The following is a 27,850-nucleotide window of genomic DNA, read 5'->3' as shown; positions in this document are numbered from 1 at the left end:
TGGCATTCACCATGGCCAAAAAACACCAAACACGTCTAAGCAAGAAAATAAAAATAAAGGAGTAATATGAGAGTGTGGGCCGGATGGAGGGGAGCGTAGGGGAAAAGGGAAGGGGATCGGAGAGGTGAAAGGGGCAGCGCTTCTGATCGGCTACTTGCTATTTTCCAAAAAACATCGCCTTTCGTCTGGATTTATGCTTACGTTCATCGGATAGATGTTTATCTGTCGCCGCACCACTCCTGTTCCTGTACATATATCTGTTCGCAACAGGTATATTGGCTATTATTTGCTCCACCTCCGGTAAAGCGACAATTCGCTATAGCGAGTTTTTATTAGTGCACCGTGGGGTGTCGTTATATCGAGGTTACACTGTAGTATGTTATTTGTGTGTATGAACCACCATGAGTGAAAATATGCGTTTTTCTCTTACAATTGGTGCAATGAACCATAATTTATCTGTGCCCGGCTTTCATAATCTAAAATTAACTTATGGTCTAGTTTTAAATAAAAAATCGTCAAGGTATATAATGATCTCCTACATATATTCACTGGCCTTGTCATTAGATATATTTCTTATGCAGAAATGCCTAAAATTGGGAATGAAATAACTACGTAGTAATTTATTTGGTATTTTCTTATTTATTAATTTTAGTGGTGTGAGCTTCACTTCACAGCGAGTGACATCAGGAAAGAATCTGTGGCCTTGCCGGAGAAGATGGGGCAGATAATTCGTGTTGAATTAAAGGTGCCCAGATGGTGAGGAGGGTGCCATTTCTTCATAATTACCGAACTATCATCTAGAGGACAGAATAACATATTGGTTAAAGTGACATATAGGACTATGGTGGATTTGTTTTTTATAAGTGGATGATGTGACAATAGACATTCATCGGAAAAACTAGATAGTTATTGTGACTTCTGCCAGTGCTCTTTTAAATAATTTTTGTTCAAAAGAGATTACCAGTATTTTTTTCATCAAATTAGTTCATGGCAATAAGAGAAAATTGCAGATATTATTGTGATTGACTAATGAAAATACAAAATATTTGTATTTTATTTCTATGTTTTTATCTTTCCTGCCACCAAAATTCCTTGTGGTGATTACTTCATGCATGTAAAGTAAGATCTGAGGTGTGATTTAAGAGATGTCGTGTTCTTTATACAAATGTTTATGCTGGTGATTTGGCAGGACTTCCAGATTTTTTATTAGATTGATACATCTACTGAAGTGACATTGAAACTTTTGCTCATCCCAAATAATTTTTCAAATACTTAAGCTCCTGGGAAGGGTACGTTTTATTAGCCAAGGCTGGAGTATATGTCAATTTTGGCAGGCATTTTGAAGTATTCGAGCGTAATAGTAGCAGATGTGTCAACGATCTTATATTTCACAAGTAACTATCATTGAAAATCTTATTTCGTCAGGCTCTAAGATAGGATTCTCATAGCCCATGGGCATATCTAATTCAGTGTCAAAATAAATAATAATTCACTCTTAATTAATAGATCCATTTGGGAACTTGTGTGAACACCTTTTACTCTGCCAGAAAGAAATTATTTATCCAAGGAAAGTATATGGACTGCAACCAGGTTCAATCAAATACTTGACATCACCACTTAATGCTATCGAATTTCGAGATGCTTTTGTGTTGAAGAATAAATTCTCTTTGGATGCAAAGAGCCTTTTCTAGATAGTTATTTCAGATTTTAATCTTGTTATGTAGTACTTCTAGTTCACAACGACAATTTATGAATCAGTTATAAATAGTTTTTTTTTCTGAAGAGCAGCGAAGTTATATGGTACGTGGATTAGACGCAATATTAACGAATAACTTCAGATTGAAAAATATTTTTTTTATCCATGTCAGTATTTTCTCGGAACCCGCTCACTATTTTCTTATTGACTGAGTAAATTAGGTATCAATTATCTTTTCATTACGGCGGCTAAACCACCGTCGCAGACAGAACCACGACTACTTCCATTCTGCCATGCTCTCTCTGGCGGTAGCACTACAATGAGTGACGTCACACGCCTGTGAACAGGCCTTCTCTCTAGGTGGCTGTGGCTGAACAGTTGCACCTCAAACCCGGGTGGGAGGGCGGGCTAGGCAGCTGAGGGGAGTGTTCCTCTCCGCTTCTCATGGAGTAGCTTTTACACCCCAAAACTCAGGGAAGGCCAAGCGAATTTCATTCGCTTCTGTTCGACCTCACCTTACACTCATAGGTAACCAGATACTCGCTTCGCCTCGGCGCGTCAGCGAGATGGGCGGGCGCGAGGTCTATAGGCTGAGGGTATCACTCCCCATTCCACTTCCTGTGACGTTGCCGTTGTTGGGAGGGCGGAGGGGGGTGAGGCGAGGTAAGAAATTCGAATTGGCCCGAATCACATCCTTTGTGGCCGTTTTGGGCCTGTAGTACTCCACGGTAGATCTACTTTACGCCACGCCAATTAACATAGAACTGTGGGTCTAAAGGTGATTGTGGAAGAAAAGTGCAGCCACAGATTGAGGGTTTTCAAATTTTTTTGCTTTACCTTGGAGTCAAGTTGTAATCGGTCAAAGTCCAACTTGATTTTCTCAATAACCTGAGAACATATTACTATTTATGTCCTTCCTTAATGTGTATATACGTCTTCTAAATACAATAAAGAAAACCGCAAGTCTCTATCTCTTCTAGTTGTTCTGCAATTGAGTGGTATGTGAACTCCGGCAGATGGTACAAACGATCGGCTTCGGTGGCCCAGAGCGGCTCCCAGCTGTCACTACCATAACGCCTTAACATTCGCGAATACTTGATCTTCTTTTGTTCCTCGGGTGGCAGAAAGCAGTCGGCAGCATACCTGCACATCCCCAAGTTGCGTGAATAGAAAGCATTTGAATGCAGACACCATGGCCAAAAAACACCAAAAACGACTAAGCAAGAAAATAAAAATAATAGAGTAATATGAGAGTGGCATGATTAATTTATCTTCCCATTCGCTCTTCACAATTAAAAAAACAAAAGCGCCCAAGGAATGCATACCATGAAGAGTTAGAAAGAGTTCGGGTGCTTTTGTCCACTTCAATCGGCGGGAACTTCTCAGAAATGGGCAATGCCTAAGCCTAAAGCGGAGTATTTCAGGGATAGATTGCGATTCGAGAACTTCAAGAGTTCGGAAGGTTGGTTATACTAATTCAAAGCACCAAAGTGTGATATCCCGTCATAATTGCTGTAGATGCCTGCGGTGTAAACCTGAAGTCATGGAAAACACTTCGATCCTAAGTACCTTAAGAAGTATTCCCCGCGTGACATAACATAGACGAAATGGAACTCTTTTACAACCTACTCCCCGCCAAAACCCTAGCAGTACGAGGTATTTCTTGCAATGATGCTTCTGTGGTAGCTACTGTGCCTTAGCGATGGTGTAGGATGTACGATACAATGATACTCAGCATAAATTGTCCGGATGGACGTACTTATTATCTGTTGCGGTTACAAGTAATAGTCACGATCACAATGTATTATTCACAAGGGTGAACTATTCGCGTCAGTGGTCAGAGTTGCACTGGTACTCTCTTCCGTTACCCGGGCGGCAGAGCCTGGTGGCCACTGGAAGAACTCACAGAACAACTGACTCTTGTTTGGCGCCATGTCGTATGCATTCGGTGCCACCACAGATGGCATATGTGAAGAGCTGATGCTGCACTTTCAGTTTATTTAATTAAAAATATTCTGCATTCCTTTGTCATGTTTCTCAGTCATTATTGAGAATGTTAAATCAATAAAATCATACAAGTTTTTTTTGGCCTTAGGGTCCATCAGATGCATAAGCCTTTCCGTTTCTTTGACGCAAATATTACCCTTGTGAGTTATATTCGTCGCAGTTTCTTGCATCTTGCTTTTTTTTTACTTAAGTGACATCAGCATAATATCTGCATTATAATTTTTCGTGAAATAATATCACGTTAATATCTTTTCTTATATTACCAATTTTAATTCAAATCGTTTTTATTGCAGTGCTGTGGTAAACTCAGTGTATTATTTGAAATGCATCGCGAGCGTAACACTCAAAAAGAAACTTTTTACCGCAGATCAAGAAAGAAATACACAGTAGAATAGCGCAGGCGAAGAGGGCTTTCTACAAAAAGAAGAATCTTCTTACAGCTGAAAATACCAGCATAGAAGTAAGGAAACAGATCATCAATTACGTATGATATGGAGTATGTTTCTCTATGGAAGCGAGGCTTGGACGTTGACAGCAGCAGAGAAGTCAAGAGTGGAAGCATTCGAAATGTGGTGCTACCGAAGAATGATGAAGATAAAATGGATTGACCGTGTGAGTAACCATGAAGTGCTAAGGAGAGTAGGAGAAAAGAGAAGCCTCCTAAAAACATTAAGCAGAAGAAGGGACAACTTAGTTGGCCACATTTTGAGGCACGATGGTCTGATGAAGACAATCGTTGAAGGACAAGTGGAAGGGAAAAAGGGCAAGGGACGGCCCCGAATGAGTTATATAGGACAGGTTATAAAGGATGTAAAAGAGAATAAATATGTAGCTATGAAGAGATTAGCGGATAGGAGAGAGAAATGGAGAGCTGCGTCAAACCAATCTTAGGATTGTTGACTGATGATGATGACGATGAATGAAGGCATTACATTATATGATAGAAAAAGTCTTCCGAGGCAGGATCGTTATTCAACCTTCCACCATTTTTGTCCGCAGAAACACATGCAATGCATTATTTCACATAACTGCCACTTAACGTACAGGAACAATTAACATACACCAATGGAAGTATTTGAGGCATTAAATAACCGCAATACAGTTTTGTCAGCTATTTTTTGAATTTTCAGTGGACAATAGCAAAATAATAGAATGATTACGTAAATGCACTAATTAAGTCATATAAAAATGGCTTCGTCGGTTGTGCATTGGCATAATGATTGACAAAGCAATGCTTTGCATGATTTTTATTCAGTATGGCACTTATAAATTATTTGAATAGTTAGTTGTTGTTTAAGTAAGGAAATTTAGTGATGCAAAAAACATTGCCTTTCGTCTGGATTCATGCGTACGTTTATTGGATAGAAATTTCTCTGTTGCCGCACCACTCCTGTTCCTGTATAACTGTTTGCAATATGTATATTGGCTATTATTTGCTTCACCTCCGGTAAAGCAACAATTCGCTATAGCGAGTGTTTATTTGAGCACTGTGGGGTCTCGTTACATCGAGGTTGCACAGTAAATATTTCCCATAAAATATTTAGGTTCAGAGAATAAATACATGTATTACAGAGAACATGCACTCACCTTTTAAAATCTGAGCAAATAAATTTGCATCATTCTCATCATAGAAAGGAGGATATCCACAGAGAAGAATATATGAAATAACACCTATACTCCACACATCCACAGCTTTCCCATAAGGCTTCTGCGCTAGGACCTCTGGAGCTGTAGAATTAAAGAGAGATTAAGTCATACAAATTGCAATGATAAAAAATAAATATGGATAAGGTTGATATATAGACCAAGGATGAAATTCGCCATGAAGAACTCGTTTTGCGTAGCCAAGATTTGAACTCCTGAATGCCGGTCAGTATGCAACCAGTTACAGCACCAAGACATCTTCTTCCCAAGCAAATCTCAGAATCCTGGCAAATCCTAATTATTTTTTCTAGGTGAATGTCATCCTTGGTGCATATAACTTAGCACCCTTGCACATGACTGAGTGCAAAGTTAATCGCTTCTTGCAGTGCTAATGAACAAAAGACCTTGCATGAAAACTCTGCTTCATGATAATGTTCGTAGTCAAAGAGTAATTAAGGCAAAATCAATCAAATTGGTTGGTTCTTCGATCTAAATGTTAATAATTTCTTTTTTCAATGACAATTCTAAAGCAAAGACTACTTGGTGATAAATAATGACTTTACTTACTATGAAGTAGCTTTGGACAGCTGCAGAGGCTTACCCAATCTCATTTAGTACAGCAAAATATTGAATGAATCATAATGTTTCATATGTTAGAGTTTCAAAACTCTTCAACATTTAAAAATTTTTTTCACTTACGAATGTAATTTTCATTCCCATTCTTCCTATTCCTGAACAGTCAAAAAAGCAGAAACATAAAAAATCCAACGGCCTGAAGTTTTGTACACAATTCAAGTATTCATTCCTGTAGGACTATATTACATTTATCAGCTTAGGTATACCAGCCAAATTCTGAAATCTGACTATTGCCAGGCAATGAAGAATGTGAAAAGTAGGTGAACAATATTATTCTGGTTTGCCATTCACCCTAATTCCAGATACCAGATTCCAGTCCAGGTTTAAAAAAATGCTATATGCTTTGATCCAATCCATGTATTACAAGAATATCTGAAAAATGAACTCCTAAATTAAAGTGAGCATGCACCGGCAAGAGACTAAGCAGAGAAATCCCACACAGTAGGACACAGGACCTACGAGCCACTGCAATATGAATAAAACAGCCATAACCAAACAATAAATGGTAAGAACACGAATAATATTTTGTTCATCCTAAAAAAAACAGGCCACAACTTTGGCAGAACTTTAATTAAAAGCATTTACTCACAAAATTAGGAGTGTTGCTCATACCTTTCAGTTAACTTTTTTAAAAGTAATTTTTTTTAATGCTTTAAGGAGCAAGTTCTTAAGCACAAAGCTAATCTATCGAGAAGTCTTACTACTTCTGTTTACTTACCAACATATCCAGGAGTCCCACAAGCAGTTGCCATAACTCCTGAGTCTTCCATTTTGGATAGCCCAAAATCACTTATCATAATTTTACTATCTTCATCGGGACTATAGTACAAAAGGTTTTCTGGCTGAAAGTCAAAATTAAATGCATAAAAATTCAGAACTTTCATTAGTATCCATATATACTGCGACAAAAATAATCACCCACATCTCACCCATGCCAGCAAAGACCACTGGCTACACAAGTGCAAAGATTATGAATGGATAGCAGTAACATTTTGGGATAGCAATACTCACAGTCTGATAAAAGGGAACTAGAGCTATGAACTCTTGAAGTAAGAAATTGCTAGACGAAAAAAGACAAAAATATGCTGTTCTATCTCCAGATTTCCGGGAATTAGGAAAACTGAGTTAGGATCCCGATAAATTCAGATGATTTTTTGCTGCTACTCTATTCACTTGGCATTGAAATCTTTTCCTCCATGCACGCGAATGCATCAAAGTTGAAAGTTGAAATGAAAGGAGCTTGCAAACTACACCTGTTTTCCAGATAAAAGCCTAACAGCACGATTGCTGAACTTATGTTTCCTTCAAGAGGCTTCCACAGGGTTCTTCACTACTGTGATTCCATTGATTCCTGCCGGCCACTGTAAATAGCAGCACTCCAGTTGCTAAGATACATGTCAATATATGTATTAGCCCACAAGAGATATGCTACACAGCAATTGTAATCGCTAATTTTTAAAACCTATGCTCAAATATAAAACCAATAGTTTAAACAAAAAACGAATTTAAACATTTTTAAGTGAAATGCATTCCCTTCATAATGATATACAGTAAAACCTCTATGTAATGAACCTATTTACATCATAAACCTCCATACTTCATACCACCCCTACGGTCCCGTCAGATTTACATGTAAATTTATAGGCAAACCTCTATGTAGTGAACATCTTTATCTCATAAAACCTCCACTAATCATACCAAGGAGACACCCCCGAGACTGCCTAACTACCTCCGCAAATAGTACCGAGACAACTAGAGACCGTTAATGCAGCCACGATTACGTACATGGAATGACATTTTTAGCAATAAATGTTTATACACCTTTAATGTGCGGTAATTTTCACATAACAATTAGTTGAAGCAATTTTGTTCCATATGAGAGCATGCCTATCAGTAAATAAGGAAAAAGGCATTCAACTATCCAAATTTTTATCAGTGACTGTTTATTTAAGAGAGATCACATCGTTTCCTCTCAAATCATAGTAAAAATCACACGATAGTGCTCGCTTTCTATTAATAATAAATATATGTTCACTAATGCATGCATATTTGTTTAAACTAGAGATGGGTCGAATAGCAGATTTCTCGAATTCGAATATCGACTTCGAATATTAAATCATTGCTCGAATATTCGAATACCTCGAATTTCGAATACCTCGAATACTAAACGATGAATGCTGGAATGTTTGACTCGGTTGCATATGCAGCAGGCAACACAAGATTTTGGGGAGCAATTTTGATTTCCTTTAAAGGATTCGAACAGGAATTTAGCTGATTAATGGAATATTTTAATTTTATGGAAACAATTGGGCATATAATTAATTCAACTAACATCGCTTTACCCCCACTCCTGCTGCCAAGTGCTAGCTGACAATCTGAGGCATTTTGTAAAATACAAGCTCTTCTCCACCGGATTTTCTTCAATTATTTTCAGTCCATCTTTGGGAGTTCTCACGAGATAAGAAGATGAATTGGAATTGCTATCAGGGAGAAACCAAATATCCTGAGAAAATATCCCTTCGTCTGGGACTGTAACAACAAAGATTTATAGCACCACTCATAAATTGTAACTTGATATATGTTTTCGGAAAAAAATACCGCATCAACTTCCGAGAAGCTCTGCTGCTCATATCGAGTCTCGCCAGAATGCCAAGTCTCCGTCCTATTTTGACATTATTTCCTCGCATAAAATGCTTAAATAAAGTCAGAAATGCATCGCGTTTGGTCTTGTTCTTTTTTAAATTACACGCACGTTACTAATATTTCAATCCAACAAAGGTGTGACATCAATTGCCGAAAGTCATTGTTAGACACCTTTTGAGCTTATAGGTGATTCATGCAGCAGTTGACCTCCAGAAACTGGAAACTTAGAAGCAGGTAGGCTGAAAAAGGTCAGTGGGTGAGAAAAGGGGGGGGCGAAACACATTTCTTTTGTTCTCGTGTAACTTGATATTTTTTTCGAAGCTAAGGTCTTCGTAATATGATCCCTGTGCGAGCTGGGACCTTTTTTTATTTCGAAGAAGAGGAAAGCCTCAGAGGGGGGGCTAGTGCTGAATGGAGGGGGATAGCGGATCTTGGGAAACTCGCTAGGGTCATTCCATGTCAAATCAACCAATATTTTGACCAAATGACACCCACCAACTCGGATTTTTATGAAACTTGCCAAGGTCATACATTCTGGTATAATTAGAAATTGTGTACAATTTTAGCCCCCAATTTTCAATTGTTGATGAAATATGAGCAATTGAAATTTGGGCGTGACCCCTAAAGTGCCGCAACGTGCAACACATGGTGATTTTTATTTTCATCCATAACTCCATTCCTGTGAGATGAAAAGGCATGATTTTTTTTCTAAAGATAAGTGATTCATAATGATCCCTCGATTATCATTTAATATTCACTGCATGAAGTAATTCAGCTGCAAAAAAATAAAGTTTACAAAAAAATCTCGCTTGTACCATTTTTCACTGTCAGCATCCACAGGGAAAGGCCATGCGAATACAGTCTCATGGTTCGGTTTAAAGTAATCATTAATGTATGAGCAAAGATCCTGGTGAAAAAAATCGTGAGTCCGGCGTTCCTTTTAGTAAAAAAAAATACTCATTCATGGTCATGGGAAAAAAAGGCTCTTTTTCAAGGCACATAGATATTACACGATTTAGAGGAGATATAAGCTTATACTCATGATTAAACAATATTGGAGCATGCATTACCTCACTATAGCGTATGCTACTGACTCTTAGAGTAGGAAACACATAAGCAATCATGTGAATGTACTCTCCAACGTACTGCTAATTTCGTGCTTTCAGGACTATTCCTACTAGGCTATCTCTTCCATGGGTAATGGGCAACTGAATAGTATGGGTATAAAATGTAAAGGCAGAAGAGAGCCATCAGAATGTTTTCTTCAATTACAGTCTAAATGAAGTTAATTAATTTCTCAGTCATATGGTGCTGCCTTAGTGATATCCTGGTTGAATTTCAGACTAAGTACCTCATGTTTGTGTGGCTGATAGCCAGGCTTACATTTTAACATCTCATTTGTATTGAGGTCTGTCTTGCCATGTCAGAGATACCATTGTGCTGTGTTGGCAAATAACTCAGTTCTGAATTTCACAAAAAGAGCTACACAAACACAGCCCAAACTTTTTATTTCAAAGAACTACCAGGAGTGGACAGAGATTTAATTGCCCTGCAGTGCAATATACCTATTTCATCATTGTTGACTCTGTGCTCTCATCATCTTCATTGCTACTTAAAGAAATACGAGTAGTATCAGCTTAATTGCAGTACCCTTTTGCCATTCATAAAGGTCCTGTTAGGAAATTTCTTAGGACCATACCTCTAAAAAAGTGTAGGTCTGTGAGAGCAGCGGGCATCCTGGTGAAGCCTGGAGGAAGATTTTGCTGTAGGTGTGACAAGAGGATTTCCAAAATTTGTAAAAGTGAAGTAGTTTCCAATGGTATTGACGAAAGCAATAAAGAACTTACATCAGTTCAGTCTTTGGTGGAAAGTGATAGAAAATAAGAAGAAGCAAACTGCAGCTCGGAGGCTTCAGACTACTCTCCTTTGAAATTAAATTTTTTGTCTTCTCACAGTAGACACTCATATGGAAAAGGAAAGATAACACAAGCTAAGCATCACCTTGTATCTAAAGTTTCTGGTGCATTAAAATTTGTGAATCCATCCCTGGAAAATCTAAGTAGCGATGAAGATGAGAGTGACAGTAAACTCATAAAGCAAAGGGCAGCTAACTTGGATGACTTGCTAACTAAAATTAAGAATAAATTGCCAACAGATAGCTGGCAGGGTAAACTTCAAATGTTGACCCTGGCCCCTTTATCTTGGTCTAGGAAAAGGATTATGAGTGAATTTCATGTTTCAGACTACACTGTGAGACAGGCAAAAAAGTTCCTTCATGAGAAGGGAATACCTGCTATGCCATCACCATGTGCTGGGAAACCACTTCCGAACTCCACAGTAGAGCTGGTGAAAAATTTTTATGAGTTTGACAAAAATTCTAGACAGATTCCGGGAGCCAAAGATAAATTTAGTGTGGGTAAGAATGAGTATATGCAGAAGAGGTTGATTTTATGTAACCTCAAGGAACTTATGTGCTCTTCGAAGAGCAATATCCACAAGAAAAAATTGGGTTCTCCAAATTTTGTTCACTTCAGCCTAAATGATGTGTGGTGGCTGTTGCTTCTGGGACTCATTCAGTTTGTGTTTGTATCATACATCAAAATGTGAAACTTCTAATTAGTGCCTTGCAATTGAAGGAAACATATAATGAGTTGATGGATATCATCATTTCTAAATTTTGTGAATATGACCCCCTTCTGATACAGTGAAACATAGGCAGTGGGTTTCCACTGATAGAACAGAACTTCAGTTGTTTACATCATCCATTAATGAACTCTTGGACATTCTATGCCTCAAAATGAATAAACTGATGCCACATTATTACGTCACTAAAGAACAACCCTAAAAAAAATTTCAAAATAAGCAAAGAAACCCTCAGTCATGAAAAGGCAGTTATCGTAATGGATTTCAGTGAAAAGTTTTCATTTTTAATTCAGGATGAAGTTCAAAGTTATCACTGGACCAATCTATCATGCACCACACACCCTTGCTTGATTTCCCTGAAGAAAGATGGTACTCTCACCACCTCATCTCATTGCTTCATATCTGTTGACCTTAGCCATGATGTGGTCTTTGTAATGGAAGTGCAACGCCACCTGATAGAATTTTTAAAGAGAAATTTGCCTATGACCCAAGAGGTTTAGTGCTTCACAGATGGATGTGCGGGGCAATATAAAAACTGCAAGTCTTTTATAAATTTTTGCCATCATTATAATGACTATGGAATGAATGCAACCCAGTCTTTTTTTTCCACAAGCCATGGAAAGTCCTCTTGTGATGGTATAGGTGGTACCATTGAACGAATGGCGCAGCAAATAACAAACAGCTGCAGGATGTGTGAATTTCGTAGAGATAAAATGAAAAACATCAACATCCATAACATTTAGTCCAGTGATGTGGCTTGGTCGCCTAGTAAACTTCTTGAAAGATCCACCAAGGCAAAAACAATTCCAGGCACAAGAAACTTCCATCATTTTGTGCCTTTATCGGATAGAAAAGTCGCTGCAAAGTTCACTGGCTTGGATGACGAGTACAGCATTATATTTGATTTTTGTTCTGAAACAGTGGATTTCCCAGATAATTTGGCAGTTGGTTCATGTGCAGCTTGTATTTACAGCAAGCAGTGTGGTACATTGGACTAGTGGAAGCTCTCAATCATGAAGGAGGTGATATTTCAGTTAAATTCATGACACTTAATGGGCCCTCACCTTCATTCTCTTGGCCATAGAAATATGATGTTTGCTGTGTGCCACTAGGACACATATTGTGTGTGCTTAATTCTCCTGCAACCACGAGCTATGGGAGATCACACTACTTCTTGAGGGAGAAAGTGGCCAACATTCAAAAAAAATATTTGGACTTTGTGAAAAACACTAAGACATCTTAGAATGTGGTCAGCCAGTTAAAAAGAGGAGGCTCACTTTCAAATCAATTAGTAGGGTTGTTAATTTAAATTTACTGTTTTTACCTAAATTTCCAATGATATAGAATGACCAGATGAAACATTTGATTTGATGACGGTTCCCTTTGACATTTGATTATGTACATTCCTGTGATGTCAATAAATCTGGATATGAAATGAATCTGGTCTTTGGACACAGATTACAATGAATGTAGGATATAATAGTGTACCATGGATCATGCAGTTTCTAGATTAAAACTCCCTCTGCTCGAATAGTTCAGATAGCACGAAATTAGCAGTGCGTGGGGGAGTACATTCACATGATTGCTTATGTGTTTCCTACTCTAAGAGTCAGTAGCATACGCTATAGTGAGGTAATGCATGCTCCAATATTGTTTAATCATGAGTATAAGCTTATATCTCCTCTAAATCGAGTAATATCTATGTGCCTTGAAAAAGAGCCTTTTTTTCCCGTGACCATGAATGAGTATTTTTTTTACTAAAAGGAACGCCGGACTCACGATTTTTTTTCACCAGGATCTTTGCTCATACATTAATGATTACTTTAAACTGAACCATGAGACTGTATTCGCATGGCCTTTCCCTGTGGATGCTGACAGTGAAAAATGGTACAAGCGAGATTTTTTTGTAAACTTTATTTTTTTGCAGCTGAATTACTTCATGCAGTGAATATTAAATGATAATCGAGGGATCATTATGAATCACTTATCTTTAGAAAAAAAAATCATGCCTTTTCATTTCACAGGAATGGAGTTATGGATGAAAATAAAAATCACCATGTGTTGCACGTTGCGGCACTTTAGGGGTCACGCCCAAATTTCAATTGCTCATATTTCATCAACAATTGAAAATTGGGGGCTAAAATTGTACACAATTTCTAATTATACCAGAATGTATGACCTTGGCAAGTTTCATGAAAATCCGAGTCGGTGGGTGTCATGGCCTGGTTGATTTGAAATGGAATGACCCGCTAATGTAACTATCCCACGGTACTCATGCAGCATTTGACCTCCAGAAATGGGGAACTTCGAAGCAGTTACGCAGAAAAAGGTCAGTGGGTTAGAAAAGGGGGGCTTGGGACACATCTTTATAGTTCTCGTTTAACTTGATTTTTTTTCGAAACTAAGGTCTTCGTAATACGATCCCTGCGCAAGCGAGGACCTTTTTGTTTGATTTCGGAGAAGAGGAAAGCATCAGAGTGGGTGAGGCGAGTGCTGAATGGAGGGGGATAGTAGATCGTGGGAAATGCGCCAATGTTACAATCCCACGGCACTGAGTTTCTCCCTATGGTAGTTTCATCTCCTGGAAAAGATTCAAACTAAGTGCCTGTGCTTATTAGCCATAAATGACACATGATAAACACTTCGTCTCATTTATACGAAACCTGTGCGAGCTGGGGGCTTTTGTTTGATTTCGAAGAGGAGGAAAGCGTCGGAGGAGGGGCCGAGGGCTGATGGATGGAGGAGGAAGCTGGTTTTGGGAATTGTGCTACGTAGTTACTACCCCACGGCACTAAGGTTCTCCTGGTGGGGGAAACCGGGGATTTTCGGATTTTTTCACCCAGATCAATTTAGGTTCCCCACGTCGAACTCTTTTCACCACTCTAACCCACGCATTTGATGTAGTCCGTCAACTTGCCTAAAACGGCGCTGCATGCACTAAAAGACTAGAGTTCTCAACATTTTTCTGAGTTAACTACCAATGATGTGCGTGCGACAGTGTACGACACGAAATTCAAAGTATTCGAGGCGGTACTTTTTGCATAACTATTCGAGACCTCGAATATCGAATACTTTCTAGTATTCGAGGTATTCGAGTATTCGCGGATACTATTCGCACATCTCTAGTTTAAACATATTAATATAATGATTTAAAAAACAGCAGTGCCTTTCATTTCCGAAGGATATGAAAAAATGGTGCCTATCACTGAAACCTCTCTATAGTGAACCTCCATGCATCAAATTGCCCAAATTTTGGTTCCCCTCCATCATCTCCATTATGATGTAAAGAGGTGTTACTGTATAACTATATATTGTGGTGCAGTAGTTACAGTACTTGATTTCCATGCCTAAGTCTCAAGATTGATTCTCATTTACGATATTTTTTTGTAATTTTTTCCACTTTTTCTTTTACAGAAGTCCACTATTCACAATTATTTCCACAGAAAATTTTATTTCTGTGCGAGCAACTTTTTTTTATGTCAATGTGGCGTCTGATATTTTCCCATTATTGGAAATAAAAAAATAAAACTGTAAGGTTCACTATTAATCTAATATGGGCACTACCCGGGTTTCGTAACTTGGTTACATCGTCAGGTGACTGATCTTACATGCATCTTGTATTTATACACACATATGACAGTGAGGACATCTATTGGAAGGGAAAGGACTGGTTGAGAGGGTGGGGGTGGGGGTTGAACACAGATTGGAAGGGGGGGAAAGGGCAGCCTTGATTTGGGACGAGGGTTTCCTCATGTGAGGATAGGTATCTGACCAGCGATGGGAGGGCGGGGTTAAAGTGGGTGAGGAGAGCCCTCCCCTCGCTGTTCAGATACCTACCCTCACATGAGAAAACCCTCGTCCCAAATCAAGGCTGCCCTTTCCCCCCTTCCAATCCGTGCTCAACCCCCACCCCCGTCCTCTCAACCAGTCCTTTCCCTTCCAATAGATGTCCTCACTGTCATATGTTTGTTTCTAGCGATTTGATCATTGGATTATTCTTCGTCATAGAATAAACCTCTAAAATCGCTGGCACAGTAATGGTTTTCCTGGTTTCGATAGTGGTAGGACCCGCCCACCTTTGTGACGGTGAGGGATTCCTTGTCCCATCTCTTCCTTCCCTATCCCGTCCCAGGAGGCGTCGTCGGGCTCCTATCACGGTGGCGCCTCCTCCCTTTTTCCTTCCTGTCCTCCCCCTTCTGTGGTGCAGAGGTGATCAGCTTATAGCTTCAGACTTCAGCCCAGGAGAGTAACCCGGCGAGCCCACCCTAGGGTTTCGATTCCATTGTCATATGTATGTACATATAAATATAAGATGCATGTAAGATCAGTCACCTGAAGATGTAACCACGTTACGGAACCCGGGTCGTGTCCACATTTAAAAATAATACATAGTGAACCTGACAAAGTTTTATTTCTTTATTACCAATATGGAGAGGTTTCACAAAGTAAAGCCCAAAGTTATCAGTTATATTTTCCCATTATTTCACACCAAAGATTTCTTTGAATTATTTCATTTCCGTGTAACAACACAACACATTTTTAAGATACACATGACTTGGTTTCCTTTTATGTTGCAATATGGAACTGTCCACTCATTTTTACAATTCAAGCCTAGTTTTTACATAGGATTGCATTATTCGTTAAAATTTCAAAACTGTGCAGATTAGTAAAAAAATATAACCGGTGACCTATATTCTTTACCCTAAAAATTAATAGTTCTCTTGATGGAAGACGTAAAAGCAAAACTTACTACCAAGACGCTACTCTGGAGCCTTTTGTTTGTATTCAGATGAGTGACTGCTCTGTGAAAAGATGGTTGACCGTCCCCAGCTTTGGAGGAAGAGACCTTCTCCTTCCAAGCTCGCCCTCTCTGGATTTCAACGGTTCATTTCCAATGATTCCAAAACTAGACATGAATTGTAAGAATGAGTCCACAATGCCTTATTGCAGCATAAAACGAAACCAAGAATAATGTGCTCTCTTTCATCAAATATTCAGTTTTAAAATTTGCTATTTTAGAGAGCCAGTCGTTACAGTGGGGTAGCAAGAAATTTCATTCAGGAGGGGTCCAAAATCAGGGGGAAAATTGTTGAAAAACAGGGTACAACGAAGAGGGTTTCAAACTAATTTGAACACTTTTCAAAATCAAAAAAACTTCATTTATTGAGGAAATCTTTTGTAAATTCATGATTTTTCAATATTTTGTTTTCTTTTATGAAGCAAAGTAATTTTGTTTTTAAAATTTGGAGGGAGGTAGCCAGTGGGGAGGTCCGGAACCCCCAGACCTCCCCACTGGCTACGCCATTAATGTGAGTCATTAATGAAACTTGATTTTTCAAGATGGCCTATGTGCGGTATATTTTCTGCAGCTTCCTTTCCAGAACAAATGGTACACTATAGGCCAATTTATTGATGGTTTGATGACCTAGAGATAGGAACTTGGGTTTCAAGCACAAGTCATAGCATGAAGCCTGAGTTTTTGCTTACTGGAATGCTAAGAATTGTCAACATATTTACTCTCATTGAGGAGTATGCTAGCGATGCATTTTATGTGTTTAATAGAAAGTAAATTCTGCAACGCTAGGATAGACTGGATTATTTATTGTCATTTTCCACCAGAAGGTCCTCACTAGAGCTCTAAACAGAAGCAAGAATGATTACCAAAGAAGCTGGACCATCCTCACAACAGATATGGCTTCACTATTTTTTTTTAAATCAAATTGTATACGGAGTGGTTGAACTAAGATATTAAAGAAGCATTTATTAAGGCTAATATACCACTTGAAAAAAGAAAACTACGCATTTAGAGGCTTTCTCAAATATTCGTCATCAGTACCAAGTCGGCCATTACTTTTGGCATGCAGTCACACATTAGTAAGCATGCAGAAATGCAGTCACACATGAGTAAGCAAGGAATTGATATACATAAGTAAAAAAGTACAGCCAGCCAAACAGGGACAATTGAATCATCATGTGTCATGCATGTCCAAATGATCAATGCATATATGTTACGAAAGATATTTCCCACTCATATGTTTCATTAATAACGGAAGGAGTAACATTTATCAGATCATAAAATATAATGCAATAGAGACGGAAAAAAGTTACTTTCATACTACATCTAAATACTCCCATAGTTACTTTTAAATCACGGTGAACAACACCCTGCTCGTGCATGTAGTCAACAGCTTCCAAGACTTGGCGGATGAGGTCTGAGGCATCCTTCTCTGTATAAGAGCCTTTTTCAACAATGCGGTCAAACAGCTCCCCTCCAGTAACTCTGTGAATGCAAACGGTGACTAGCATTAGAAAATATATTTAACAGTCTCTTCACAAGGTTGTTCCAAAATGAAAAGGAGTGTAAAACATTCACAGCAATAAAGATCCTTAGACTATGACTGCCACGTACAAAAATGGATATTCCAAACACAATATGGAGCTTTTCAAAGAGAGCAATAAGACAAACCCCCTCATTAGGGGCACAATAGAATAAAGAGTAAACTTAATTCAGACAAAATGACATACATTTTCATGTAAAAAATTATACATTTGGAGTCAAAGGAATGGTCATTAAGATCTCCTGCACATCAAACAGATAGCTGGAAGCACCCTTTGCCATACATTTCCCCAAATTTTAGCAGCAGTACTTTAAATTTGGTTTTATCATAGCCATAATATATGATGTATTCATAATATAGTCTTTGTTCTGCATTTAAACAATGGGATGGTACAGTGATGCTTTAGGAAGAATGAAAAATCATTCATATCAGAATTACACTTTTTGAGCCTGTTGAATGACACTAGGCCCTTTAAAGCAAAAAGTTTGTAAGAAAAGGTACTAGTGTTAAACTCCGCTGAAATATTTACCTTTCAAATGTAATTTTTTCAGAAAATTTGTTCAAATAAGCTCCAAATTTATGGCACTATCAACTGAGTAAGGATCAGGAATGGCAATCGAAACTAAAAGAAAGTAAAAACCAGAAAAATTTCAAGTTTCGTCCCTGGGAGCAAAATGTAGAAACGAAACGAAATAGATTTTAACCCGGGGAGCTAAACTCAGGGTTGAAACGAAATCGGAACCAAAACTAATTCGGGTCAACACAAAACTAAAACTCTGGGAAACGAAACGCAAATAATGTTTCGCAGCGGAGGGGCCACGTGCTTCACCTTGGAACATTTTAGTTTCGACATCGAGTACAAAGTGTGGTTGAATGGAGTAGAGGTTCGGCATACCACCATTAAATGTATGGGGCACTCATATTTTCATCACTACCAGGAGAACGATGAATGCAAACTGGCCATTCAATTTTTAAGCCCAATGTGTTAACCTCTCTACATGTATGTCAAACATAATAGGTCAAAAATATTCCCTCTGATCCCCCTCCACTCAACTTCTGGGATCGAAACTTGTAACTACGAGTAGAGGGGTTTGGATTAATTGAGTTTCGTTCATGGGAGTACAGTTTTGTCTCGGGTCAAAATTAAAATCCTTTGGTGATTTTAATTTTGCGCGGGAACGAAATTTAACCCAGGCCACGTATTTTCGTTTCCCCCCGGGTCAAAGCATTTCGTTTCATTTCACCAGCCATCCCTATGGTCAGGATGAGAATCTAAACCAATTTCACCCGAAGCGCCGGCACCTACAGAGCTTCACGCACGCACCATTGACATTAAGAATTTTTGCAGCTTCTGCAGTTCAAGGACAAAATTTAATTCATCAGACTTAATCACCGAGTACGAACACTCAAAGCAGGAAGGAGTTCCAGTACATGGTTATGTAAAATATTGATGGTTATGCGATATCGCACTATTCGAAGATATGTAGTGGATAGGAAGGACCATGGCGCATCGACAAAGCTGGCCGAGGGTGTACATCTTAGAAAATGGAAAAACAAACCCTAACCAAAACGTTTCTATCTTATCTCCGAAGGTTTGTCTACCACCGAAGTTTCTGACTGATTGAAAATTCCATTAAAATACCTAACTAAATAATTAACTTTAAATTTCCTAATTTACAGTCATTGTCACACAAATACATTTGTCAACGTCGAATATGTCCGAGGAATTTTCAACTAAACTGGTAACAGGACGACATAAAATTTGTGCTGAAAGACTCACTTGCTTCATTTAACTTTGGTGGAGCTGTGAGACGCGTTACTACATTGGCTTTTGCACCAACCAACTCAACCCACTGACCCAGAAAAATGAACTGAGGTACATGTTATGGAACATTGAACACATTTTACGCACAGCAAGTCACTACTTAAGAATTTAAAATTATAGAAATGCATTCATCACTAAAAATACACTATTCGCAGTATGATTCACAAACACAATTACTGCGGCTGTAAAAAACGAAGAACTATGCCCAACAAGAGCTGATGTCCCTCATGAAATCTCCATGCACGTGGGAAAGGCGCTAAAACTGTTTCTTCATAGGAAATAACTGCATAGCAGATAGCGTCAAACGTAAGCACAGTCATCTGCCAGTGGAGAGTGCAAAATAATTATTATATAATAAAATAATAATAATTATTATTATTAATGACGGCAGAGTCAAATTGTGTATTTCTAAAGAATCCTCGAAAAAAAAAGAAAAATATAACGAGCGCATGATGAAAACGTTTTAATTGTACGTCAATACTGCTGATTTTCTCCTATTTTAGACAAATAAACCAAATTATTACTTCACATGATGCGTCGCACATTATACCGCTTCTCCCGAACCTGGAAATATGATGCAATTACAAAATGTTATCATCTTTATTAAAATGAAAGGTGTTTGTTCTTAGGCTATGTCCCAATACACCAATTACGTGTCACAAATATTTACTTAATCACCTATTTCTAGATTAAACATTTCGATTTCAAATTCAGATCCTGTCCACCTTGGGCGAATGCCCGACCAATACCACTTAATTGCAATTGCATTTAATCCTGAAGAGACGAAAGCCTCTAATGGGTATTCTTGTAATGTTTTCTAGCTTCTTTATGGCACCATTCTTCTTTTTTTTCTATGAAAATCCTGTATTGCAATCGAGTTAATAACAATACAGACCATCTAAAATAAAGGGTTGGCCAGCTTTATCTCACTTCTGTTGCAAATATTTCAGTCGAATGAGAGTTCCACTGGTCAAATAGGAGGTATATTTGCCACTGTTGGTACACAACACAGCTCGCTATGTCCTCCAGCAATCTTAGTGCAGTAAACAGTCCATGTAGGAGAAACCTATCGAACAAGGGGGTTTTATGAAGAAAGAATTGAACGGAGATCATAATAACGCCAGTTCACTCAAAGGTACCCATTTAGGCGCAAGCGTGGTCGCTCACAAGAATTCGCAACGTCAGCATGGTAGCGACACACACTATGTCCCAAAAAATAGTTCATAAAGGACATGGGGTATCAGCAGAGTCAGGCAAACCGATGGTGTGCTTCATGATCTACACTACGACAGTGATTTTCGGCACACTAGGATTTAATAATTTATCGCTGAACTGACGACGATGACTTAAGATCTCTGGTTAGAGTCTCCAACGCCAGCGGCAATATCTCCTTCAACGGTTACTAATCTTCAGGTGACCCATGTCACCGGATATTTGTCACGCGGTAGTGCAATCAATCTTTCAACGTTTCTGGAATCTCTTAGTCGGAGGTGGCATCTAGTGCTCCATCGATTAAGTCCTGGAAATGACACTTCCAAGATCCACAGTGTTTATGCGACCTACCACAAAGCTGTGCCACTCTCCCACATATATTCTATTCGCAACGAGACCCAATTTCAATGCCGGACAGCGACTGTTAGGATCGATCCTGATATTAACGAGGCGAAGCCGGTGTTTGGTCTATGGAAGCACTGCTCAGCTGGACCCGCTGACACAGCGGCGATCGAGGACACCTTTCAGACAAACCACCGTGCCCCACCATGGGATTTTTGAGATGCAGTACCTCTCACCTCTCTTGGTTCTTCGTGCGTCTTGGAAATGACGATGGCCAATGTTCAGCCCTCGTCGATAGCCAACTTCCATATCTGGCACTGATTAAGCAGGACGCCGACATTAAGAAGAACGCGGCATAAATTTTCTACCCTGATTTGGGCAAAAGTGCTGTGATGCCAACGTCGAGTCTTCTAAGTATGTTGAGCCGAAATCCCTGGGCATTTTGCCTGAAGAAGTTGAAGAGCAGGCTTTCCAGCAGAACACTCGTTCAGATGGAACTCCACCACAATTCTGCTGAGCACAAGATTACCAGAAACCTCTTCCGGTGGAGATATAAAAAAAGGATGATGGGTATCAGCGTAGGATATCCAACCAGCTCCTTGAAGATACCCTTGCGCCACATTACCGATTGACATACTACCATTAAAGCAGATTCCAACAAAGGACTAACGGATCCTCCAGCCTCCCAAGACGTAGTCCACTGGGCGAGCGACCTGGTTAGTTGTCGAGAGCTCGCAGAAACAGAAATATGGACCTGGAAGTAAGTTGAGATAATACGTAAACTGTGGTAGGTATTAGAGGAGAAAACTCCCCAGAAGTTTCCCAGAAGCGCTGAGCATTGGCAATGGACTAAGTTCCCCACTGCCGCAGGAGTCTTGTCAGCCTCAAGGATGCAGATTACAGGTGCCTGCTTCCAGATATTCGGGGAGAGACACATGGCTTTACATCGCAAACTAATTCTGTACCTGGTCCGGGCTCAGTGCTTTCCTATGGTATTTCATGGCCTTAAAAAGATCCTGTGGCTACAAACAACGAAACTAGGGAAAAGACCTGAGATCTATGGCCTCTTCCGGAGAACCACTTCCACGAAAAGAGCGAGAGCGAATGGAAATAGTTAATGGAAGCCAGTGGGCTATGTACCAAACTTTTCCGTCCTGTGGGATTAGGAAAAAAAGGATGAGAAAATTTCAGGGAAAGGTAAAAAGGAAACTCAACTGATTCATGTTTTCTGTTCTGTTTGTAACGCGGGATGGGACACTGAGCACGGAGTGGATGAGGTCCAACGTTACCAGGTTCCCAGCTAGAGGAGGCTTACATAGGAAGAGAAGGGTTAAATTACCATCAAGTAGAATGGGCTCATTACATTTTATAGTATACTACAAAGTTACATAGTGGACGGACTGGGTCCATTGGACCCAGTCGACTATTTTCAATGCTATGGGTAATTTATTCCAACTTATCAGCAACTTTCTTATTTACTTTGTAATTTTGGGAGATACAATGTGTATGGAGTTATAAACAACGTCGTAGGCGATACTTATTACCAATTAGTGGGCAATTTTTATGGATTGGCTTGAAGCCTTTCATATGCTCTTACAATGTCACATTTAGAGTGATGCGTTCAGAAACATGTATCCATATCGTTTCGTAAAGGGTAGTTTTTGCAACTTTCTCTGGTTTGATGTATAACAGTGTGAATTATCTACATGCATTCCCATAATCTGTCAGTTTTATATGTGAGACCGTTCATCTAGCATCTGTGGTGCTTTCATGGTGGTCAGTCAGAAGTTACACTTGCTAGCTGGAGTGGTCTTGCTGCCTGCCGACATACGCTGTTATTGCAACTACCTAACGGAAGAAATCGAAGAATTTGAATTCCATCATTACATTTTGATGCCGTACATGGTAAGTACAAACCTTCATGGATTATATAAAAGATTATACTCTTTCATTCTAATGTACTACTTCAGTATTTACCTCATTTACCAAACCGTTTACTCCTCAGCTGGATTAGTTGGATGAGGTGGTGTATTGATTTTCATCTGCTATGATATACAGCAATTTTATTATTCCTATCTTTACAGGATACTTGGTGGTACCAAATTTTGTGTAGCGTTCATCTATTGCGCACCAGCGTATTGATGTGACTGAATTCATAGTGACTATTGATATACTGAGTAGTTGAGGAGCTAAGAAATCGGCGTCGCCTTTTGGATATAACAGTCAAAATAACTATCAATATATTTTTGAGGTTTATAATAAAAATAGCATTTTTTATAATTATTATAAAAATTAGCTGTTCTAGTAAAATTATTGAGCTCTTTGAATTGCTTGATGATATCAGAAACATAATATGAGACAGTGCTTTGATAATTTTTCCTCAATTCACAACTAAGGAGTGTCACGAACAATTTTATCTTCCATTTATATCTAAGTAAAGTTCGGAATGAAAAATTGATAAATTTCGTTGTCACTTTATTCACAGGCTTGCTAATAGTGACACACATTTGGAGTACATTCATCTGAAGATTACAGTAGGACATGTTCAGCATCTAAACATACAGCGCTGACAGGAGGAGGGTAGTAGTGACTCCGGTGGAGATGAAGACTAAAATGTTGAATGAGGATGGAGAAGAACTAAAGCGTGGGTGATTTTTCTTCATCTTGCTGAGAAGATGATAGAAATACGAAAATGGGGAATTCTTATCAGGAGAAAAGGTTTATTTCACGCAATATGAAAGAGGAGTGGTAAACAAAACCTCATGCCACTAAAAAGGGTAGAATGCGAAGTCGTAATATTTAGCGTCATATCCTGTACGCCGTGCGGAATTTTTATTCTGTCTTCTGCTCTTTTGCTAATTTTGCGTCCTAACATATATAGTGTTGTTAGAAAATTGGCCACCATTGAAAGGCATATAGTTTTTCAAGCTTTGTAGAATGAAGAAAATGACTCTGAAATAAATATGGTTCTGGGATTGCTAATATTTATCGTTTTTACTAGTCAAAAATGAAAGTGTTTCACAACTTTGGAGTAAACTAGACGGGCGACCAATATTCAACAGTATTATAGGGAGGGATAGAGTCAAAACATTACTGTGGGTTATACGATTTCATAATGCGACAGAAATAAGGAACAGCAGAGGCGAAGATAAGTTGCAGAATATTAGAGAGATATTTGATGGGTGGAATGAATATTTGAAATATGTATTCGTGCCAGGATCTTGCACGACAGTTGACGAACAGTTATTGATGTTCCGTGGGCGCTCTACCTTTAGACAGTTTGTTTCATCAAAACCAGGAAAGTATGGAATTAAAATTTTGAATAAAACTAAAATTTTGGCTGCAAGTGGTAGTTGTGATTCATACAAGTGGAATATCTAAGTATACACAGGTAGTGACTCTAATAAAAGCCGAGAGGCCGATCAGGGGAAAAGATTAGTTACAGGTGTGGTTGAGGGAATAATCAGCCAGAAACATAATATGTGAAAGTAGGCTGCCTACTACTTTCCAAAGGTTTAGCGATTGTACAGATCATGAGGAAAAATAAACGAGGGATTCCACCCGAGCTCACATCGGTCAATGCCATACAGCCTACAGGGTTTCCTAACAAAGTGGTATCTCATAAATCTCATGGAATCCAAGAGAAAATTAACTATCGGAATAATTGACATCGTGAAAAAGAAAATGCGACACACTCCTTGACAACCATAGCAACCTAGGAAAATAAGTGTTGCCAGTGCAAGTACAAAAAGGATAGAAAGACACGAACATCCTCTTATCACGATGTGCACTAAATCATTTAGTCTAAATGTATGCCAAGAGCATTCAGAAATTTTATGCAATCAGTGCTTAAAGTAGCATAAATTTTTTTAATAACATTTGTAAATGCATCATGCTTTTGTTTCATTAAATTTGTTACATATCTTATTTATCATTGAAATAAATCATTTTGTAATTTGTGTTGATCTAATTGTGCTAATAAAAATTCATAAAAATGGGAAAGGTGGAGTGATATTTCTGGTAGAGGGATATTATGCTTTGCTGCAGTAATGGCTTCCAACAAAATAATTTAATAGCAATAAAGACTTGAAGAAATATGTTGAGGAATTAAATAAGAAGGAATCCATCACTTAACTCAGCCTAAATTCTACATAAACTGGTAATATTGTGGAAAAAATGTTTAAGGGTCAATTGGACCCAGTCAGGATACGACGCGATAATTATTTTTCAGTCTTCCTAGGGTTAAAATAAAAATGAAAATAATAATTATCAGTGACATAGTTTATGGATGTTTCAATATGCTATTCTGATTACAAGGCCCATTGACATAGAAAGCAAGGAGGTTACAAACGACCACAATTAACTCCACAAGACAAATTTACGAAAAATACAAAACTAAGGGTCACAATAAGCGACGAAATTTGAGTGGTACACAAGGGAGCTTCATGCTCGACACTCCAAAAGGAATATCTAACGCACCAGGGGCCGTATTCTGTAACTCCAAACCGATCGGTGCGGCACCGATCTGTCGGGCACGACGTCACACCGACTCCCGGTAAGAAGTCGTGCGATTCTGTACGAACCCGATCGGTGCGGCACCGACGAGAGGACGGGAGATCGTCGGTAGCCGTACCGACAGCAAAAAGGTGTCGATACGGCCACCGACTAGTGGGTTTCATGAACATGTTCCCCGGTGCGCATTGTACGTTTTATTTTGTTTTTACCTCATCGCCGAGTAAATAATGAGGTTTTCTGCAATGTTATCTTCTTCTGCCCCTTCGAATACGCCTCTATAATTCACTGTGTCATCATCTATATTAATTACCTTGACAGAAATATAAGATAATGGTTAATAAACATGAGGTTTGCTAACATATAATGACTTTCTCTCATTTATGTTACCACTTAAGTGAAATTTCACTCGCTTGTAATAGGCTTTATTTCTCTCTATCATCATTTATTTGCTCCTTTGACATTAAAAAGATATTTTTGATTGAATATGAGTTTTGCCGCAATGTTATCACTTTATCTCACTCTGAATAGGCGACTGTTATTTCACTCAATCATTAATTTGGCGTTTCTCTCGGCATAGAAATAAGATCTTTTTATTTAAGTATGAAGTTTGCCACAACGGTATCAGTTTCTTTCATTTGTAACAGGCAACTATATTTCATTTCATCGTCAGCCATTGATTCCCTTGACGATAAAAGAAGATGTTTTAAGTTAATAAGTATGAGGTTTACCGCAATATTATCATTTTATCTCACTTGGAATGCGCAACATATACATATGTATTTCACCCAATCACAATTTATTTACTTCCTCGTCATTACTCTTCTTTTAATTACACCCAGCTCCATATTTTTATAACAATTTCCTAACTTGTTCCTCTAATATGACATTTACATTTGCATTTGAATCCTACGTTCACGTTCCATGGTATGTTATTTTCGTCTGCTACGGTGCCAATAGCATAACCTTCCGTTGATAAAATTTAGACGTAACTTACTTAATGACAACTATATTACCAAACCATGAATAAATAGCATTATACGGAACCAATATTTAAAAAAAGAAACTACGATCTCAAGGATAGTTTCAATAATTCATTCCAGCAACAACAATCTCCAACACATACAAACTTTATTGTGATGTTGTAATATTGTTTCCTTCGATTCTGTAGGTACAGCATTACTACCACACATTATATAAGCATTGTTAACAACTTATCCAATATCGATTATCTTAATTAGCAATAAGTCTTAATTTCCGTAAATAAAAAGATTGAGAATGACGACAACAAACTGTGCCAATGAGTCTTCACTTGTTTTTACCCTTCTCATTGGTGGAGACACGTTAGATGACTTCCAACTTCGGATATATTCGGATTATCCCTGTTTGGGAAGGAGAGGGAACCGTACCGACTGGTTTGATACCGACGACCATACTGAATCGCTGAATTTGCCGTCGTCGGTATGGAAACCGCCGTCGGTACGAAATGATTTGCTGTCGGTGGGCTGGGAAGGGAAACCGACCGGTGCGGTACCGACGAAATACAGAATACGGCCCCAGGGGCCGTATTCTGTATTTCGTCGGTGCCGCACCGGTCGGTTTCCCTTTCAAGCCCACCGACTGGACATCAAACCGTACCGACAACGGATTCCGCACCGACGACGACACTTTCAGCGATTCTGTAAGGTCGTCGGTTTCAAACCAGTCGGTACGGTTCCCCTTCCTTCCCAAACAGGGAAAATCCGAATATATCCGAAGTTTCACGTGTCTCCACCAATGAAAGAAGGGTAAAAACAAGTGAAGACTCATTGGCACAGGTTGTTGTCGTCATTCTCAATCTTTTTATTTGCGGAAATTACGACTTATTGCTAGATTAAGATAAACGATATTGGATAAGTTGTTGACAATGCTTATATAATGTGTGGTAGTAATGCTGTACCTACAGAATCGAAGGAAACAATATTACAACATCACAATAAAGTTTGTATGTGATGGAGATTGTTGTTGCTGGAATGAATTATTGAAACTATCCTTGAGATCGTAGTTTCTTTTTTTAAATATTGGTTCCGTATAATGCTATTTATTCATGATTTGGTAATATAGTTGTCATTAAGTAAGTTCCGTATAAATATTATCAACGGAATGGTATGCCATTGGCACCGTAGCAGACGAAAATAGCATACTATGGAACGTGAACGTAGGATTCAAATGCAAATGTAATATTAGAGGAACAAGTTAGGAAATTGTTATAAAAATATGGAGCTGGGTGCAATTAAAAGAAGTGTAATGACGAGGAAGTAAATAAATTGTGATTGGGTGAAATACATATGTATAAGTTGCGCATTCCAAGTG

The 27,850-nt window shown here is 38.7% G+C and overlaps 1 protein-coding gene across 1 annotated transcript in view; it reads right to left on the bottom strand.

Annotated features, from left to right (window-relative positions):
- The window catches only part of LOC124171854 (calcium/calmodulin-dependent protein kinase type 1-like), a gene marked incomplete in the record, with an annotated part of 212,293 nt that overhangs the window by 65,665 nt on the left and 118,778 nt on the right, over positions 1–27,850 (bottom strand). Inside the window, 3 exon segments of the mRNA XM_046551212.1 lie at positions 5,291–5,431; positions 6,702–6,825; positions 17,411–17,549. Coding sequence (XP_046407168.1) covers positions 5,291–5,431; positions 6,702–6,825; positions 17,411–17,549 — 404 coding nt within the window.

Source organism: Ischnura elegans, chromosome X (genome assembly GCF_921293095.1).
Source record: "Ischnura elegans chromosome X, ioIscEleg1.1, whole genome shotgun sequence".
Taxonomy (NCBI): Eukaryota; Metazoa; Arthropoda; class Insecta; order Odonata; family Coenagrionidae; genus Ischnura; species Ischnura elegans.
This window is presented reverse-complemented; position numbering and strand designations above follow the sequence as displayed.